This window comes from Theropithecus gelada, chromosome 16, assembly GCF_003255815.1.
Source record: "Theropithecus gelada isolate Dixy chromosome 16, Tgel_1.0, whole genome shotgun sequence".
NCBI classification, from domain to species: Eukaryota; Metazoa; Chordata; class Mammalia; order Primates; family Cercopithecidae; genus Theropithecus; species Theropithecus gelada.
Genome location: NC_037684.1, coordinates 65,892,976 through 65,912,421, shown reverse-complemented (window position 1 = coordinate 65,912,421; position 19,446 = coordinate 65,892,976). Strand labels below are relative to the sequence as shown.

Sequence of the window (19,446 nt, the reverse complement as noted above, 5' to 3'; positions counted from 1 at the left end):
AGTCTAACCATCTGAAACTTCCTGGCAGAATTCATTTGCAAACTATCAGATTATGAGACCCCAGTCAAGAGCAGGTGGAAAGAAACATCCATCAGTGGGTGAATCTGTGCAATTGTGCAAATTATTTCTGTGAGCATGGATTGGAGATAATCCCGTCACAAACAAGCACCTGAGAACAGTTAAGCAGGTAAGCAAAATCTTTTCATCAGTAATCACAGAATTTTAAAATAACTGTAGTTAAAAGACTTCCAGCGAAGAGAACTTTTAATGAGTACAAAAACACAAAAACTATGATGTAAGGTATTTATCCAGGACTAAAGACACGTTCCCCCAGATCAAAATGACCACGTTTTCTGTGCAAGAAAATAAAGCAAGGTATGAGTTCTGGAAACGCCGAAGGCAGACACGTACTTTCCAGCAGTCACAAACATCTCATCACGGCACCTGGAGAAGATGACATTGGTGGCATTCCCAACATTGAGGCCGGCTGCAGGGCTGCCGCAGATGGCATCTCTCTTGGCTATGCTCCACACCACCACACTGCCGAAATAAGAAGGACCAAAAAAAAAGTCAAAGGGAAAACAGGCTTTCAAAATAAGAAACAACGATCTTAGTGGTTCTAGAAAGAAAAAAACACAATAGGTTACTTAAAAACGAACAACGAAATTACCCCACCCCAACACCTCCTCAACCACATCCCCCAAGTAGCTGGGACTACAGGCACACACCACCACACCTGGCTAAAGTTCAGTTTTTGTAGAGACAGGGGTCTCCCCATTAGAAGACACAACAGTGACACATTAAAAGTTTTTTTTTTTGTTGTTGTTGTTGTTTGTTTTTGAGATGGAGTTTCGCTCTTGTTGCCCAGGCTGGAGTGCAATGGCGTGATCTCGGCTCACTGCAACCTCCGCCGCCTGGATTCAAGCGATTCTCCTGCCTCAGCCTCCCGAGTAGCTGGGACTGCAGGCATGCACCACCACATCCGGGTAATTTTTGTATTTTTAGTAGAGACGGGGTTTCACCATGTTGGCCAGGATGGTTTCGAATGTTGGCCAGGTGCGATGGCTCACACCTGTAATCCCAGCACTTTGGGAGGCCGAGGCGGGTGGATCACCTGAGGTCAGGAGTTTGAGACCAACCTGGCCAACATGGTGAAAGCCCATCTTTACTGAAAATAAAAAAATTAGCCAGAAGTGGTGGAGTGCACCTGTAGTTCCCAGCTACTCAGGAGGCTGAGGCAGGAGAATCAGGTTAGTCTTGAACTTCTAGGTTCAAGGGATCCTTTCCGCCTTGGCCTCCCGAAGTGCTTGGATTACAGGTGTGAGCCATTGCTCTTGTTGCCTAGGCTGTGTGGCAACAAGCACAAAACAAATTTGTTTTAAAAATAGATAAAACAAAGGGCACCAACATAGAGAGCTGGCCAAATAGGTTGCAGCATATCTGTACAATGGAATACTATGCTACTATGGCAAAGAATGAGATCTATATCTACGTGTACGTACATAGATGTCCTTGGTATAAAGTTAGTCAAAAAGCAGGTTGCATTACAACATGAATAGCATGATGACGTCAATGCCAAAAGTTTCATAAATAGGTTACAAAATTTAAAACATACATGCAGGCCGGGAACAGTGGCTCACGCCTATAATCCCAGTACTTTGGGAAGTCGAGGAGGGTGAATCACCTGAGGTCGGGAGTTCGAGACCAGCCTGACCAACATGAAGAAACTCCGTCTCTACTAAAAATACAAAATTAGCCAGGCGTGGTGGGGTGCATGCCTGTAATCCCAGCTATTTGGGAGGCTGAGACAGGAGAATCACTTGAACCCGGGAGGCAGAGGTTGCAGTGAGCCAAGATCGTGCTGTTGCACTTCAGCCTGGGCAACAGGAGTGAAACTCTCTCTCAAAAAAAAAAAAAAAAAAAAAAAGGCATGAAAACTATAGGATGTCCACTATAATTGGCAGCTTCCCTTTTGTTTCTTTTCCTCTGTGTAGAAGCTAGATGGGTTGGGTAGAATAAACCCCTGCCATCCATTCAGGGTTGATCCCCTGACTATGCAAACCAGTCAGCAGAACTCCACCCTTCTCACCACAGACACTATCCAGGGCTGGGCATATTGCATTTTTTAGTACAGCAAGGTTCGTTTTCTTTTCTTTCTTTTGGCTTTTTAACATTCTCGAATGTTCTGCAAGCAACTTTTAGGCAGCTTAAAATTATAGAGGAGATTAACGGTTTTGCCAGATTAACCTTGGTTAAGGGGCCATTTTCCCCCCCAAGACCTAGTCTCTTTGACAGGGGGTGGGATGGGGGTGGCCTAATGACCTAGCTCCAAGAATCTCTGGGGGTGGGACCCAGGCATCAGTGTTTTTTAAATCTTTCTAGGTGATTTCAGTGTGCACCAAAGGTTGAGAATAACTGCTTTAAGTTGAGCAAAGGATGTTGGAACTCTTTCCTTTTACTGCAGTGGCCAAAGCCGTGAGGATGCTCAGGCTTTAGACGGGGCTTTCCTCTAGTGCCAAGGAGGTCTAGTTGGATCCCAATGAGACCAGTGAAATTGCCAAGGCCAACTCCCACCAGCAGATCTGGAAGCTGATCAAAGACGGGCTAATTATCCATAAGCCTGTGACTGTCCATTCCCTGGCTGGATGCTGGGAAAACACCTTGGCCCGCCAGAAGGGCAGACACATGGGCATAGGTAAGCCAAAGGGTGCAGCCGTTTGCCAGAGAAAGTAACCTGGATGAGGAGAATGAGGATTCTGCGCCACCTGCTCTGAAGATACTGTGGATTCAAGAAGATTGATCACCACACGTATCACAGCCTCTGCCTGAAGGTGGAGGGGAATGTGTTCAAAAAACAACTGGATTCTCATGGAACATATCCATGAGCTGATGGCAGACGAAGCCTGCGAGAAGCTCCCGGTTGACCAGGCTAAGGCCCACAGATCTAAGACCAAGGAAGTACACAAGCACCGTGAAGAGCATCTCTGGGCCAAGAAGGAGAAGATCAAGACTTGTCCAAGGAGGAAGAGGCTAAGAAATAGAAGCTCCCCATTTCTTGTCTGTAGATAGCAGTCTTGATGATTACATAGATCAGTCATTAAAATAAAACAAGTCTTTTACTGCTTGCAAAAAAAAAAGTTGAGCTAAGAACATTAACAGAGGATTTCTGGATACATTTCTTTTTACTGTTTTTTTTTTTTTTTTTTTTTTTTTGAGATAGAGTCTCACTCTTGTCCCCAGGCTGGAGTGCAATGGCATGACCCTGGCTCACTGCAACCTCCGCCTCCCAGGTTCAAGCAATTCTCCTGCCTCAGCCTCCTGAGTAGCTGGGATTACAGGTGCCTGTCACCATGTCCGGCTAATTTTTGTATTTTTAGCAGAGATGGGGTCTCGCCATGTTGGCCAGGCTGGTCTCAAACCCCTGACCTCAGTTGATCCACCTGCCTTGGCCTCCCAAAGTGTTGGGATTACAGGCATGAGACACCGCACCTGGCCAATACATTTCTTATCAGAAACAGTCAAGTGGTAATGGGCCAGGGAAGGGGTGACCACTGATGAATGACAAGAAAAGGAGGAAATCTCATGAAAATTTTGTTGACTTGCTATATAGTAAGAGAAGGATTATCGTTATATAACTATACACAAATATAAATTTCCTTTGTAATAAACCTATGAAGCTCAAATAAGAAAATATACATAGAAGTGTACTGAAGTATTAAATCCCATACAAACCTCAGGTGTTATTATTTTTCTTCTACAGATTGTGTTCCTTTGACATTTACATAGGAATATGTACTGCATTGATTGTTCTTCCTAATATATTTTGTTTGTTTGTTTGTTTATTTATTTATTTTTAGCTGGAGTCTCACTCTGTCGCCCAGGCTAGAATGCAGTGGTGCGATCTTCACTCACTGCAACCTCTGCCTCCCAGGTTCAAGGGATTCTCCTGCCTCAGCCTCCCAAGTAGCTGGGATTACAGGTCCCCGCACTACGCCCGGCTAATTTTTGTGTTTTTAGTAGAGCCAGCGTTTCACCAGGTTGACCAGGTTGGTCTCGAACTCCTTACCTCAGGTGATCTGCCTGCTTCGGCCTCCCAAAGTGCTGGGATTACAGGTGTGAGCCACCACACCTGGCCGGTTCTTCCTAATATACTTTAAATATACTTCTTTTTTTTCAGTTTCCTTTCTGTTCTCTGCCTACCAACTTGACTGTGAGTTAACTCAAGGGCAAAGATCATGTCTTGGCAATGCAAGCTCAAGGCGTAGCCTCTGGAGTCATGCTGCTAGGGTTTGTCTTCCAGGTCTGTCACTCAGCAGCTGGCTCCTTACTTGTCACCTGGCACCGATAGCTTCCACCTCTTGAAACTGATGTGGGACTTAATTTAGATGATGCAATAAAAACCTTCAGGTCATGCCTGCCACGTGGTAAGTGCTTTAAAAATGTAGCTGTTGTCTTTCATGACAGTGATGGTGGGGATGGTGTCCTTCTTTTCAGCAATGGATCTCATATCTAACGCATGTTAGAATCATCTGGGACACTTTTTTACAGCTACACCAGAGCTGTACATATTTGTGGGATACAGTGATATTTTGATACCTGTATACAATGTGCAATGATCAAATCAGAGTGGTTGGGATATCCATCACCTCAAACGTTTATCTTTCTGTTGAGAATATTACAATTCTTCTGGCTATTTTGAAATATTCACCGAATTATTAACTATCATTTTCCTGCCGTATGATTGGATACTAGCATGTATTCTTTCTATGTAAGTGTATGTTTGTACCTATTAACCAACTTCTCTTATCCCCCCACCTCCTTCGCTTCCCAGCCTCTGCTAACCATTCTCTCCCTCTGTGAGAACTACTTTTTTTAGCTCCCAGATATGAGTGAGAACATGAGATACTTGTTTCTGTGCCTGGCTTATTCCATTGAATATAATCACCTCCAGTTATATTCATGTTGCCGCAATGACAATAGCTCATTCTTAAAAAAAAAAGAAAAAAAGTCTTGGCCAGGAACGGTGGCTCACACCTGTAATCCCTGCACTTTGGGAGGCTGAGGCGGGTGGATCACCCGAGGTCAGGAGTTTGAGACCAGCCTGGCCAACACGGAGAAACCCTGTCTCTACTGAAAAAAAAAAAAAAAAAAAATTTACAAAATTAGCAAGGCGTGGTGATGCATGCCTGTAATCCCAGCTCCCAGCTATTCGGGAGGCTGAGGCAGGAGAATTGCTTGAACCTGGGAGGCAGAGATTGTGGTGAGCCGAGATTGCACCATAGAACTCCAGCCTGGGCAACAGGAGTAAAACTCCATCTCAAAAAAAAAATTCTTTTCTGTGGCTAAAAAAATATTCCGTTGGGTATGGAATATGGAAGGAGCATACCTCAACATGATAAAGACCTTATATGACAAACCCACAGCTAATATCACACTGAATGGGGTGAAATTGAAAGCCTTTCCACTAAGACCTGAAACAAGATATGGATGCTGTCAGATCCCAGGGTCCAGGTCCAGCCCATGCTGAAGTCCGAGGGGAGTGGGTGGATGAGCAGGAAGAACACTTGGGGACTGTAGGCAGGTGGAAGATGATTTTATTCAGCAGCAGCTCTCATCAACAGCTTTCTCACACTGTCCGCCCTGCCTGTGCTTCTTGAGCTGGCAGCTCCCACATACAGCTGCGCAGCCAGCTCTACCCTGGCTTCAGGGTCAGCAGCTTAACTCTTTGTCTCTCTGGGCACGAGTGAGCTGAGCTGTGTCCTGGCTCCCCTTTGATGGACAGCTCTGGCTCTCTCTCTTTTTCTCTGGGCGCCAGGGCACCTGCACAGTGTCCACAGGACAATTATACCTTTAACAGATAATAGTGGTGTAGAGCCAAGTGATGGCCTTTCCCATGTTACGGCTACAAGGCCTGTGTTAGCAGTGGAATTATACGCCTGCGCTCTAAACTTGCTGAGTCACGCAGGATGTAAACATCCTTCCTTGGCCTCTCCTTGACCAAAGCACAGCCATGTTCCTTACAGATGCTCACTCTGGCCACTTTTGTTCAACACAGTACTGGGAAGCTTATATAACTCTTAGAGCTCAGGCCAATCAAATTGGACTCTCTGAAGGCACACCTAGGCACCAGTGATTCCCTAAAGCTACCCGGGTGATTTCAACAAGCAGCCAAGTTTGAAAACCACTCTTTTAGGGTATTTTTCTCAGAGGCTTTTCAGACAATGCACACTGAAATATAGACGGGCCAAGAGAGAGCATTAGAAGGGACAGGACCCTTGTCACTTCTGGAAATACACCTGGCAGAAAATACGCAAATATTGCACACTTGGCATCTGAGAAAGTATCTTGCATCTGTACAGAACTTAAATAAATTTATAAGATAAGGCCGGGCGCAGTGGCTCAAGCCTGTAATCCCAGCACTTTGGGAGGCCGAGACAGGCGGATCACGAGGTCAGGAGATCGAGACCATCCTGGCTAACATGGTGAAACCCCGTCTCTATTAAAAAATACAAAAAAAACTAGCCGGGCGAGGTGGCGGGCGCCTGTAGTCCCAGCTACTCGGGAGGCTGAGGCAGGAGAATGGCGTGAACCCAGGAGGCGGAGCTTGCAGTGAGCTGAGATCCGGCCACTGCACTCCAGCCTGGGTGACAGAGCAAGACTCCGTCTCAAAAAAAAAAAAAAAAAAAAAAAAAAAATTTATAAGATAAAACAAAAACCCCATTATAAAGCAGGCAAAGGACGTGAACACTTTGCAAAAGAAGACATACATGCAGCCAACAGGCATAGGAAAAAAGGCTCAATATCACTGGTCATTAGAGAAATGCAAATCAAAACCACAGTGAGATAGCCATCTCATATCAGTCAGAACAACTATTATTAAAAAGTCAAAAAATAACAGATGCTGGCGAGGTTGCAAAGAAAGGGGAATGCTTATACACTGTTGGTGGGAGCGTAGATTAGTTGAACCATTGTGGAAAGCAGGGTGGTGATTGCTCAGAGAGCTGCAACAGAACTATCATTAAATCCAGCAATCCCATTACTGGCTACATACTCAAAGGAATATACATATTCTACCTTAAAGACGTATCTGATTGTATGTGCATCACAGCACTATTCACAATAGCAAAGACATGGAATCAACCTGAATGCTCATCAATGGTAGACTGGATAAAGAAAATGTGGTACATATACATCATGGAATACTATGCAGCCATAAAAAAGAATGAGATCATGTCTGTTACAGGAACGTAGATGGAGCTGGAGGCCATTATCCTTAGCAACCTAATGTAGAAATAGAAAACCAAATACCACATGCTCTTACTTATAAGTGGGAGCTAAATGATGAGAACACAGGAACGCACAGAAGGGAACACAGACACTGGGGCCTGCTTGAGGGTAGAGGGTGAGAGGAGGGAGAGGATCACAAAAAATAACTACTGGGTACTAGGCTGAGCACCTGGTTGATGAAATAATCTGTATAACTGTGACTTAAGTTTACCTATATAAAAAACCTGCACATGTACCTCTGAACCTAAAATAAAAGTTAAAAAAAATAAAGAAAATAAGTAAATATGTTTAGTTCATTACCTTCCGTCATCTGGGCCTCCTAGTGATACCAAGTACAAATCATTCGGAGAAAAGGCCAGAGCTTCAATTTTGCCCTTGTGAAGGGACAGCCGAGCAAGCAGCTCTCTTTTCTTATAATCCCACAAAATGATATCTGCCTGGGGGCAAGAACACACCGTCAGATCATACGGAGGCATTAAAACCATCTGAGGAGATGACTACCCTTCTTGGTGAAAAACAATTAGTACTGTCACTTTTCTTTTTTTCTTTTCTTTTTTTTTTTTTTTGAGACAGAGTCGCGTTCTTTTTTGCCCACGCTGGAGTGCAGTGGCGCGATCTCTGCTCACTGCAACCTCCACCTCCTGGGTTCAAGCAATTCTCCCTATCTCAGCCTCCTGAGTAGCTGGGATTACAGGCACACGCCACCACGCCCGGCTAATTTTGTATTTGTAGTAGAGATGAGGTTTCACCATGTTGGCTAGGCTGGTCTCGAACTCCTGACCTCAGGTGATCTGCCCGTCTCGGCCTCCCAAAGTGCTGGGATTACAGGCGTGAGCTGCCGCACCCGGCCCGTTCTATCATTTTTCTAGAAATCAGATCAGGTTCTACAAACGTGACAGCAACACAATGGAAACAGCTTTAAGCGGGAACTTTTGTTTGTGAGCATTATCGGTCACAAGCTGCAACCTCGGGTGTAAAATCATCAGAGTCCTTCACTCGCGGTCTGACGGAATGAAGATGAGTTAAAAGAGAAGTCGAAAGGAAGAAGAAGGAAGAATAAAGCACACTGCCACACAGAACTAGCAACTTGTGGCGGGGTAGTTCTTCTAGGGAGGCACCTCTAGATAAATTGACAATGAGTCGTTTTCACTGTATTCACCTTGAACCCCATGAATGTGACTTGTCCGGAGGCGATGTACCGTCCGGACCTGGAGATGGCCAAGCAGGAGACGTTGTTGCCGTGACCCTGTAGGAAGTTCTGCTCTTGAGTATTTATTGCCTGAATGAGGATTGTGCAACCAAGAGGAAAAATCAGATGCTCCTGGTCAGGATGGCATTTGAGACCAGTGGGCACATGTCCTGAAAGAGAGAGATGCACAGTAATAATAATCAGCTGCAGAAGTGGCTGGGAATTTTCTACTTGAGTACAAAAGACAACACTTTTTTTTTTTTTTTTTTTTTGAGACGGAGTCTTGCTCTTGTCTCCCAGCCTGGAGTGCAACGGTACAGACTTAGTTCACTGCAACCTCCATTTCCTGGGTTCAAGTGATTTTCCTGCTTCAGCCTCCCGAGTAGCTGGGATTACAGGCACCTGCCACCACATTCAGCTAATTTTTTTTTTTTTTGTATTTTTAGTAGAGATGGGGTTTCACCATGTTGGTCAGGCTGGTCCTGAACTCCTGACCTCGTGATCCGCCCACTTCAGCCTCCCAAAGTGCTGGGATGACAGGTGTGAGCCACCATGCCCAGCCAACACTTTTAAAATAAGCCTTAGTTCAGCTAAAATAAGTTGGGGAAATAGGTAATTTTATTTCACTGACAACAAGGTTTATCTAGTAATCACTTCTTAAACTTTGATGTTTATAAAAATCCCTGATGGATCTTGTTAAAATGCAGATTCCTATTTCAGGTCTGAGAAGGGGTTGAGATTCTGTATTTCTCATAAGCTCCTAAGTAATGCTGATGCTGCTCCAGCAAGGCCTACGGCCAATTCTCGTGATCCTAAAAAGCGTGAGTGCATGGAGCGTGAGCAGCCTGCTTGGGTGAACGCACAGGCATAGGGAGAACGGGAGTCAACTACCTCAGGCAAAGGTTGGGTAAAGATAAAAATTTGGCCTATTTTACTTCACAAAGCATAATGTTCTCCAGGTTCATCCATGTCTTTACAAATGGCATGATTTCCTTCTTTTTAAAGGCTAAGTAATATTACATTGCGTGGCCAGGCGCGGTGGCTCACGCCTGTAATCCCAGCACTTTGGGAGGCCGAGGCGGGCGGATCACGAGGTCAGGAAATCGAGACTGTCCTGGCCAACACGGTGAAACCCCGTCTCTACTAAAAATATGAAAAAATTAGCTGGGCGAGGTGGCGGGCACCTGTAGTCCCAGCTACTCAGGAGGCTGAGGCAGGAAAATGGCGTGAACCCGGGAGGTGGAGCTTGCAGTGAGCCAAGATTGCGCCACTGCACTCCAGCCTGGGTGAGAGTGAGACTCTGTCTTAAAATAAAATAAATAAACAAACAAATAAATAAAAAACCAGAGTGAGTCTCTCTCTCTCTCTCTCTGTGGGTGTGTGTGTGTATGTGTGTGTATGTGTGTGTATATATACATATAACATTGTGTGTGCCTGTGTGTGTGTGTGTGTGTGTGTATGTGTGTGTATATATATATATAACATTGTGTGTGCCTGTGTGTGTGTGACATTTTCTTTATTCATTCATCTGTTGATGGGCATTTAGATTGTTTCCACATCTTGACTATTGCAAATAGTGCTGATCATAGCGCTGAACAGAACATAGAGGTGCAAATATTTCTTCTACATACTGATTTCATTTCCTTGTACCCACAAGTGGGATTGCTAGATCATCTGGTAGTTTTCTCTTTAATTTTTTGAGGAAACTCTATACTGTTTTCCATAATGGCTGCACCAATTTACATTCCCACCAACAGTGGACAGGGGATCCCTTTCTCCACATTCTCGCCAGCTTGTTATCTTTTGTTTGTGTAATAATAGCCATTCAAACAGGTGTGAGGTGATATCTCATTTGGGCTTTGATTTGCATTTCCCCGATGACTAGTGATGTCGAGTACCTTTTCATATACCCGTTGCCCGTTTGTATGTCTTTTTTTGAGGATTATCTATTCAGGTCCTTAATTCTTTTTTTTTTTTAATGAACCTGGAGGACATTATGCTAAGTGAAGCCAGAGACAGAAAGGCAAATACTGCATGGTGATCTCACTTAGATGTGGAATCTGAAAAAGCCAAATGTATAAAAGCAGAGAGTAGAATGGTGTTTGCTAGGGGTGGGGGAATGAAGAGATGTTGGTCAAAGGGTGCAAAGGTCTGCTACGCAGGATAAAGAAGTTCTAGAGACCTAATGTACAGCATGGTCACAGTTAATAACACTGCATTGTGGCCAGGCACGGTGGCTCACTCCTGGAATCCCAGCACTTTGGGAGGCCAAGGCGGGCAGATTACCTGAGGTCAGGAGTTCAAGACCAGCCTGGCCAACATGGTGAAACCCCGTCTCTACTAAAAATACAACAAAAGTAGCTGGGCATGGTGGCGGGTGCCTGTAATCCCAGCTACTCGGGAGGCTGAGGCAGGAGAATCACTGGAACCTGTGAGACGGAGGTTCAGTGAGCTGAGATTGCACTATTGCACTCCAGCCTGGGTGACAAGAGCAAAACTTCATCTCAGAAAATAAATAAAATAATAATAATAATACTGTATTGTATATTTGAAATTTGCTAAAAGAGTTGATCTTAATTGTTTTCATCACACAAAAAAGTAACTATGTGAGGTGAATATGTGAATTAGTTTGATTGTAGACATCATTTCACCATGTGTATGTATATCAACACATTATGTTATACACTCTGAATTGAGACAACTTTAATATGTCAAGTATGCCTCGATATAACCAGGAAAAGAATTTTTTTTAAATTTTAGTTTCAGTTCTGAGTGCCCAGCAGGTGCTCTGGAGAGCCTGGGACCTTTCACAGTGACGCCTCTTTCCACAGGCAGCTCCCGTACTCCAAATATCTGCCAAGGTAACACTACTGCTACCATGTTAGAGAAAAGTTTGTTTGCTTGAATGCAATTATTGTTTTGCTTGAGTTGGTAGATTATTCACTAAAATCAGTTTCAGGAGAACAGAATCTTCGGCAAAAATAAAAGACAATACACTGACCAACAACTCTGGGAACGGGCTGAACAGCCTGGTAAGAACAGGGCAGATGACATCTGCAGAAGGCCCCAGAATATTGACTAACTGCCTACCTGAGACTGTGTGAGTTTCATAAAAATGCTTTGATCATTATTTCCTCTAATTTCCCTGATCCAGAGACTCAACTCGGTGAGGTGGTCTTTGAACGCTAGTTTATTGCCTCCCCTGTGTTGCTGACTTCTCCAATAAAGCTAACCTTCCTTTCACCAAAGCTCATCTCTTGAGTTTTTAGCTTTCAAGTGACAAGTGGCCCAAACCTGATTTTGGTTACACCAAGAACCATCTCAACAATTATAAACCCTCGTAATATGTTTTAATATGAAACAGACCGAGGTCCTCCATTATTACTCACCTATGGTTAGAATTTTTTTGATTGCTCTTTGTGTTTATTTTACAATATAAACTTTCATGTCACCTTGGCTATTTAAAATTCATGATTGTGTTTTTAGTGAGATAGTATTAAATGTACAGATTAACTTAAGGAAAAGCGATTTTTATAATAATATAAAATACCTCTATTTTAAAAACAGGGTATGTTTCTTCATAAGTCCCCTTTTATGTCTTCTAGTAGCATTTTCCATTTTTTTCTCATAAAGATCTCACTCATTTCTTATTACATTTATTCTTGGGTTTTTTTTTTTTTTTTTTTTTTTTTTGAGACGGAGTCTCGCGCTGTGTCACCCAGGCTGGAGTGCAGTGGCGCGATCTCGGCTCACTGCAAGCTCCGCCTCCCAGGTTCAGGCCATTCTCCTGCCTCAGCCTCCGAGTAGCTGGGACTACAGGCGCCCGCCACCACGCCCGGCTAGTTTTTTGTATTTTTAGTAGAGACGGGGTTTCACCATGTTAGCCAGGATGGTCTCGATCTCCTGACCTCGTGATCCACCCGCCTCGGCCTCCCAAAGTGCTGGGATTACAGGCTTGAGCCACCGCGCCCGGCTATTCTTGGGTTTTGAAAAATCTTTTTTGTTGCTATCTCTTTCTCCATCAAAAGAGTCATAAATATTTATTAGTATAATCTTCTTGTTCTTAAATGAATGCTTCTTTTATATTGAACTCCCTCTGGAATTTATTTTGGTGCTTTATGTGATTCCTGTAACTAAATGGATTATTTTTGCTCAAACGGCCAAATGTAATTATTGAATAAATGATTCTTTTCATTTTAATTGAGCATTCCTTTTTTATGCAGTATGTTCTTATAATACTAAGGTTTATGTCTTTGGGGTGATCTACTCCTACTAAAAATATTTTTACTTTTTCTAATTGCAGGTTCTTTATAAACAATCATATGGCTATCCATATGGAAAAATTAAACTTAGATTCACAATTCACACCTTACACAAATAATATCTTCCAGGTAGATCAAAGACCTAAATGTGAAAAACAAGATGACGTATACAAAAAGTGTAAGAAATGGCTTTCTAACTACGACACAAAAAGAGCAAATCATAAAAGAAAGGGCTGATATATTTACCCAGTTATGTTAAAAATGAAAAATATCTAGGCCGGGCTGGGTGACTCATGCTTGTAATCCCAGCACTTTGGGAGGCCGAGGCAGGCAGATCACTTGAGACCAGGAGTTTGAGACCAGCCTGGCCAATATGGCGAAACCCTGTCTCTACTAAAAATACAAAAATTAGCCGGGTGTGGTGGTGGACACCTATAATCCCAGCTACTTGAGAGGCTGAGGCAGGAGAATCGCTTAAACCTGGGAGGTGGATGTTGCAGTGAACTGAGGATTGTGCCACTGCACTACAGCCTGGGTGACAGAGTGAGACCCTTTCAAAAATAAATAAATAAATTAATTAATAACAAAAGACATTGTTATTGGAAGGAAGAAGAGAAAAACACAAACAAGAAGATATTTTCAATGTATACAATAGATCATCTCCATAATATACGAAGAACTCCTACAAGGCAATAAGGAAAACATAGGCTTCTCAATAGAAAAATGGGCAAAGGATATGGATGGCCAGTTTATGCTGAAGGAAATTCAAAACCAAATAAATATACAAAAAGAGATGCAACATCATAAGTAACCAGGAAAATGTAAATTATGTCCGAAATGAGATACCATGTCATATCCACCAAAATGGCTAAAATTAAGATGGCTGACAGTACCAGGCATCACTGTTGATGCAGAACAAAGAGAACGCTCACAAAATGCTTGGTGGGAGAGTAAATTGGTCTAATTGCTTTGGAAAACAATGTGTCTTTGTTGATGATGCTTGAACGCGCACATGCCCCAGGACCCAGCTACTCTACTCTTAGGTGTGTAACCTGCCCACAGATAACTTTGTAACATGCAGGTGTGTATTTCTTCAGAATTATTTTTGTTTTTGCATTGAATAATTATGGTTCTTGGTTGTAAACTAGAAGAGTCAACTCTGGCTAAATGTAGCAGAAAAAGAATTATATGGAAGGAATACATACTGCTCACACCACTGGCAGGAAGTTTGGATCACACTTGAAAAACAGGCAGAACTAATAGCAAGGCGAGACCAAGTGACGTGAACTAAGACCTCTCATGGCCACACTGCTCAATGCTCAATGCAGTATTTGACTCCCAAGATGCTCTGCTCCTTTGCATCACTCCTATAAGAGTGGAACTGCTGAGTGGGAATGTCTGATTGGCTGAGCCAATTATGTTACATCTCTCAACTGACTGCCAAGGAATTAGGAGAGAAACTATGTGCCCCTTTTAGGCTCTCACTAAAGCAATAGAACCAGCTCCTACCTATCTTGGGATACTTGTCAAATAGAATAGTATTCAGATATGGAGTAACTAAAACTACGCATGTCCACTACAATTCATATTCTTTGCTGTCTTCTCCAGACTTACTCACACACACTCCATTTTCTCTCTCTCTCTCTCCTTCTCTCCCTCCCTCTCTGTCTCCCTCTGTCCCTCCCTCTCTCTCCTCTCTCTCTATGCCCTCTCTCTCTCTCAAACATACGTACACTTTAAACTGTAATAGGCTTATATCATACACACTGTATGGCAAATTGCATTTTATACTTAACATGTCTCTGACATCTTTCCTCATTGGTTTATATACATCTATCCCATTTTTCTTAAGGATTATACAGTACTGAATTTCACAAAAGGAATACAATTTTTAAAATTATTGGAGTGAAATTCACACAACATAAAATCAACTATTTTAACGTGAACAATTCAGTGGCATTTAGTACCTTCACAATGCTATGCAACCACTACTTCTGTCTAGTTCAAAAACATTTCAGGGGCATAATTTTTTAAAACTTCTTACCAATGGACATTTGGGTTGTTTCTTCCAATGCTTCAGCTATTATAGAAACTATCACAGTGAACTTCATTGTACATAATTTTTTGAAAACTTGAATAAGTGATTCAAGTTCTTAAAAGCTCAAAGATTATCCTCATTAAAAATTGTAATAGATACCATAAAACTGGCCTTCAAAAAGGTTGTAAAATTAATACTGGCAATAGTAATTGAGAATCATTTCTTATTCTCACCTTACTACATTACCTTTTTTTTTTTGACAAGGTCTCACTCTGTCGCCCAGGCTGGAGTGCAGTGGTACAATGATGGCTCACTGCAGCCTCTACCTCCTGGGCTCAGGTGATCCTCCCACCTCAGCCTCTCAAATAGCTGGGACTACCGCCATGGCTGGCTAATTTTTTGTGTGTTTTTTTTTTTTTTTTTTGAGACTGAGTCTTGCTCTGTCGCCCAGGCTGGAGTGCGGTGGCCGGATCTCAGCTCACTGCAAGCTCCGCCTCCCGGGTTCACGCCATTCTCCTGCCTCAGCCTCCCGAGTAGCTGGGACCACAGGCGCCCGCCACTTCGCCCGGCTAGTTTTTTGTATTTTTTAGTAGAGACGGGGTTTCACCTTGTTAGCCAGGATGGTCTCGATCTCCTGACCTCGTGATCCGCCCGTCTCGGCCTCCCAAAGTGCTGGGATTACAGGCTTGAGCCACCGCGCCCGGCCTTGTGTTTTTTATAGAGATGGGGTTTCACCATGTTGCCCAGGCTGGTCTCGAACTCATGGCCTCAAAGAATCTCCCTGCCTCAACCTCCCAAACTGCTGAGATTACAGGTGTGAGTCACCGTGCATGACCTTTAACAGCATTTTTTAGCTTTTTGAGCTAATAGCCATTTATATTTCTTCGCCCATTACCTATTTACAGGGTCTGTCTGGCTTTTTTTTTTTTTTTTTTTTTTAAATAAAAATTTTTTTTTATTTTAGGGAGTAAATATTTTAGGCTTTGTGGGCAATATGGTCTCTTGCAACTACTCATCTCTGCTAGTGTGGTATAAAAGCAGCCATAGACAATACATAAACAAACGGGTATAGCTACATTCCAGTAAAACTTTATTTACAAAAACAGGCAGTGGGCCAGATTTGGCTCATGGGCTATAGTTTGTAGACTCCTGATCTATTTTGTTGTTGTTGCTGTTTTTAGTTTATAAGAACTCTTTGTATACCATAATAGGAAAATCATGGGCTACCTACTCCAGTCAACGGATGAATATGACCAAATCCTTAATAACTATAATTTTATTAAATGTTTTTAACACAAATATATTTGGTTTGCTTAAGTAATTCCTGTCAAAATACAATACCTACAAGTGTCGAATACAGTTACATATTGATACTATAAAGTTAAAGTTCAAGTTTAAGGCCAGTTGCAGTGACTCATGCCTGTAATCCCAGCACTTTGGGAGGCCCAGGTGGGTGGATTACCTGAGATCAGGAGTTCAAGACCAGCCTGGCCAATGTGGCGAAACACCGTCTCTATTAAAAATACAAAAGTTAGCCAGGCGTGGTGGCAGATGCTTGTAATCCCAGCTACTTGGGAGGCTGAGGCAGGAGAATCTCTTGAACCCAGGAGGCGAAGGTTGCAGTGAGCCAAGATGGCATCACTGCACTCCAGCCTGGGCGACAGGGTGAGACTCCATCTAAAAAAAAATTCAAGTTGAATAATATAACACTACAGTGAGTTTCAGTGTCGCAATGACAAAAGGGGCCTTGCTTTTGTTTCTAATTTGTTTCCATCTGAAGTCTAAACTCAATCATTTGGCATTTAAGACCCTGAAATCTAATTCCAGCTTTTCTTTCCTGTCTTATCCTGCCAGTCCCTGATACTGAAGCCACACCAAGCTATTTGCTGTTCTGCAACCAGGCCCTGCACTCTCCACTTTTCGTCCTTTGCCCCCTCCGCCCCCCGTAGCTATAACCTGAAATATTCTGCCTTCAATCTTTACCTGCTGACTCCTAGTCAAAATCTTTTCTCCCAAGCCTTATGAAAGTTCTGCCTTTTCTCTCTCTCTCTCTTTTTTGAGAGCTAGGATAGCTTTTTAACATAAACACTTTTCAGTGAAGACAAAATACAGAAAACTCAATAACTTTTGTAAACTAAAAATAAAATCCTAAGCTCTCCAATCCCCATGCTGCCCCACCCCAGCCACTGACTGAACAGATCCCCTTTTGGACAAAGGGACCCCCAAAACACCTTAAAGCTGAGTTCCCAGACTTGAAGGAATGGGAGGTCAGACATGCCTCATTATACCCCTCTCTTTTGTGGTTTAGACACAACTGATCAGCATTAATGTTAAAATAGAGATCATAAGATTGACAGAAACAGACTCTTTGTGGCAATAAGATATCAAAGTATAAACAGGACCTAAGGCCATGCACCCCTCCACCCTATGGCTGGGCGTGGTGGCTCACTCCTGTAATCCCAGCACTTTGGGAGGCCAAGGCGGGTGGATCACCTGAGGTCAGGAATTGGGGACTAGCCTGGCCAACATGGTGAAACCCCGTCTCTACTGAAAATACAAAAACTAGCCAGGCGTGGTGGTGGGTGCTTATCATCCCAGCTACTCTGGAGGCTGAGGCAGGAGAAAATTTGAATCCAGGAGGTGGAGGTTGTAGTGAGCCGAGATCGTGCCATTGCACTCCAGAGCGAGACTCCGTCATCTCAAAAAAGTAAATAAAATAAACTATGCACTGTCACAAGGTTTTTCTTTTTCTCTGGCAGCTAAACAAGCACTTATCTCGAGATAAGCAATATGAAAACAATTGCAACCTGTCCAGTTCACAGGCACTTACTAACTGAAGCCCTGTTCAACCCGCTGTAAGAACAGTTTTGATTGGACAACAGACTGATTTCCATAATATTCTTCCTGGTAAGAAGATCACTCACCACAGACTGCCTGTGGCCAGTTTACTGAGGCTTCCCACTTAATGTGTAATGTGCCTTCATGTCCTGAAAAGGCCTTTTGACATATAGGACCTAATTGTAATCCATTTAAATGTTAGGTCTCCATCCCAAGGTGAACATGGGTCGTATATTACATCAATGTTTGTTCAATACACATGTGTTGGGACCACCTTCACGAGTATTCATAGCTCCTCCTATAACCTGATGAATATGTTTGTTTGTTTATTTATTTACTTATATATTTATTGAGACAGAGTCTTGCTCTGTCCCCCAGGCTGGAGTGCAGCGGCATGATCTCAGCTCACTGCAACCTCCACCTCCCAAGTTCAAGCGATTCTCCTGCCTCAGCCTCCCGAGAAGCTGGGGTTACAGGTACCTACCACCATGCCTGGCTAATTTTTGTATTTTTAGTATAGATGGGGTTTCACCATGTTGGACTAGGATGGTCTTGAACTCCTGACCTCAGGTGATCTACCCGCCTTGGCCTCCCAAAGTGCTGGGATTACAGGTGTGAGCCACCACAGCCGGCGTGAATATGTATGTTTAGACAATCAGTTCAACCTAAAGCTCCTACTTCAACTCCTCCTCCTTTGAAGTGCCTGTCTCTGGCCTTGGCCTGAGGCAGGCTTCTCAGCCTGTAGGATGACCACCTTACAGGACACAACCCTTTACAAGAAATAAGTCTCCTCTCCTTTTCTAAATTTGTAGATCTTGTGATTTTTTTTGTTTTAAGTAAACACACCTGTTTATAGCCCAGATCAAGAAGTAGAACATGAGCACACCCAGAGGTCTCCCATGCTCCTTCTCCCAGTCTCTATCTCCTGAAAGGTTGTCACTGTTCTGACTTTTATTCCTGTAGATCCAATTCCCTCCTTTTAAAACTTTATGTGAATGGAACAATACAATCTGTACTCTTTTGTATCTGGCTTTTTTGGTTAACATCATATGTTTGTGAGATCCATCCATGTTGTTGTATATAGCAGTAGTTCATTCTTTTCAATTCTTGCAGAGGAATTAAATTGTATGAATACAATATACTACGATTGATTTGTACTTTCCACTTTTGATGAAGATTTTGGTTGTTTCTAATATTTGGTTATGAGAAATAATGCAGCCAGGTGCAGTGGCTCACACCTGTAATCCCAGCACTTTCGGAGGCCAAGGCAGGCAGATCATGAGGTCAGGAGATCGAGACCATCCTGGCTAACACGGTGAAACCCCGTCTCTATTGGCCGGGCGCGGTGGCTCAAGCCTGTAATCCCAGCACTTTGGGAGGCCGAGACGGGTGGATCACGAGGTCAGAAGATCAAGACCATCCTGGCGAACACGGTGAAACCCCGTCTCTACTAAAAAATACAAAAAACTAGCCGGGCGAGATGGCGGGCGCCTGTAGTCCCAGCTACTCGGGAGGCTGAGGCAGGAGAATGGCGTGAACCCGGGAGGCGGAGCTTGCAGTGAGCTGAGATCTGGCCACTGCACTCCAGCCTGGGCGACAGAGCGAGACTCCGTCTCAAAAAAAAAAAAAAAAAGAAACCCCGTCTCTATTAAAAATACAAAAACTAGCCGGGGGTAGTGGCTGGCGCCTGTAGTCCCAGCTACTCGGGAGGCTGAGGCAGGAGAATGGCGTGAACTCGGGAGGCGGAGCTTGCAGTGAGCCGAGATTGTGCCACTGCACTCCAGCCTGGGCAACAGAGTGAGACTCCGTCTCAAAAAAAAAAAAAAAAAAAA

General features: G+C 43.4%; 1 protein-coding gene across 2 annotated transcripts in view; it reads right to left on the bottom strand.

The window, feature by feature from the left end:
* CFAP52 (cilia and flagella associated protein 52) overlaps positions 1 to 19,446 on the bottom strand; it is a 68,870-nt gene that overhangs the window by 47,310 nt on the left and 2,114 nt on the right. Inside the window, exons 2-4 of one of the 2 annotated variants that reach the window (XM_025362473.1) lie at positions 8,447 to 8,646; positions 7,588 to 7,724; positions 412 to 540 (exon numbers count right to left, since the gene is read on the bottom strand). In XM_025362473.1, coding sequence (XP_025218258.1) covers positions 412 to 540; positions 7,588 to 7,724; positions 8,447 to 8,646 — 466 coding nt within the window. The remainder of the gene's footprint in view (positions 1 to 411; positions 541 to 7,587; positions 7,725 to 8,446; positions 8,647 to 19,446) is intronic. The other variant, XM_025362474.1, reaches the window with a different exon arrangement.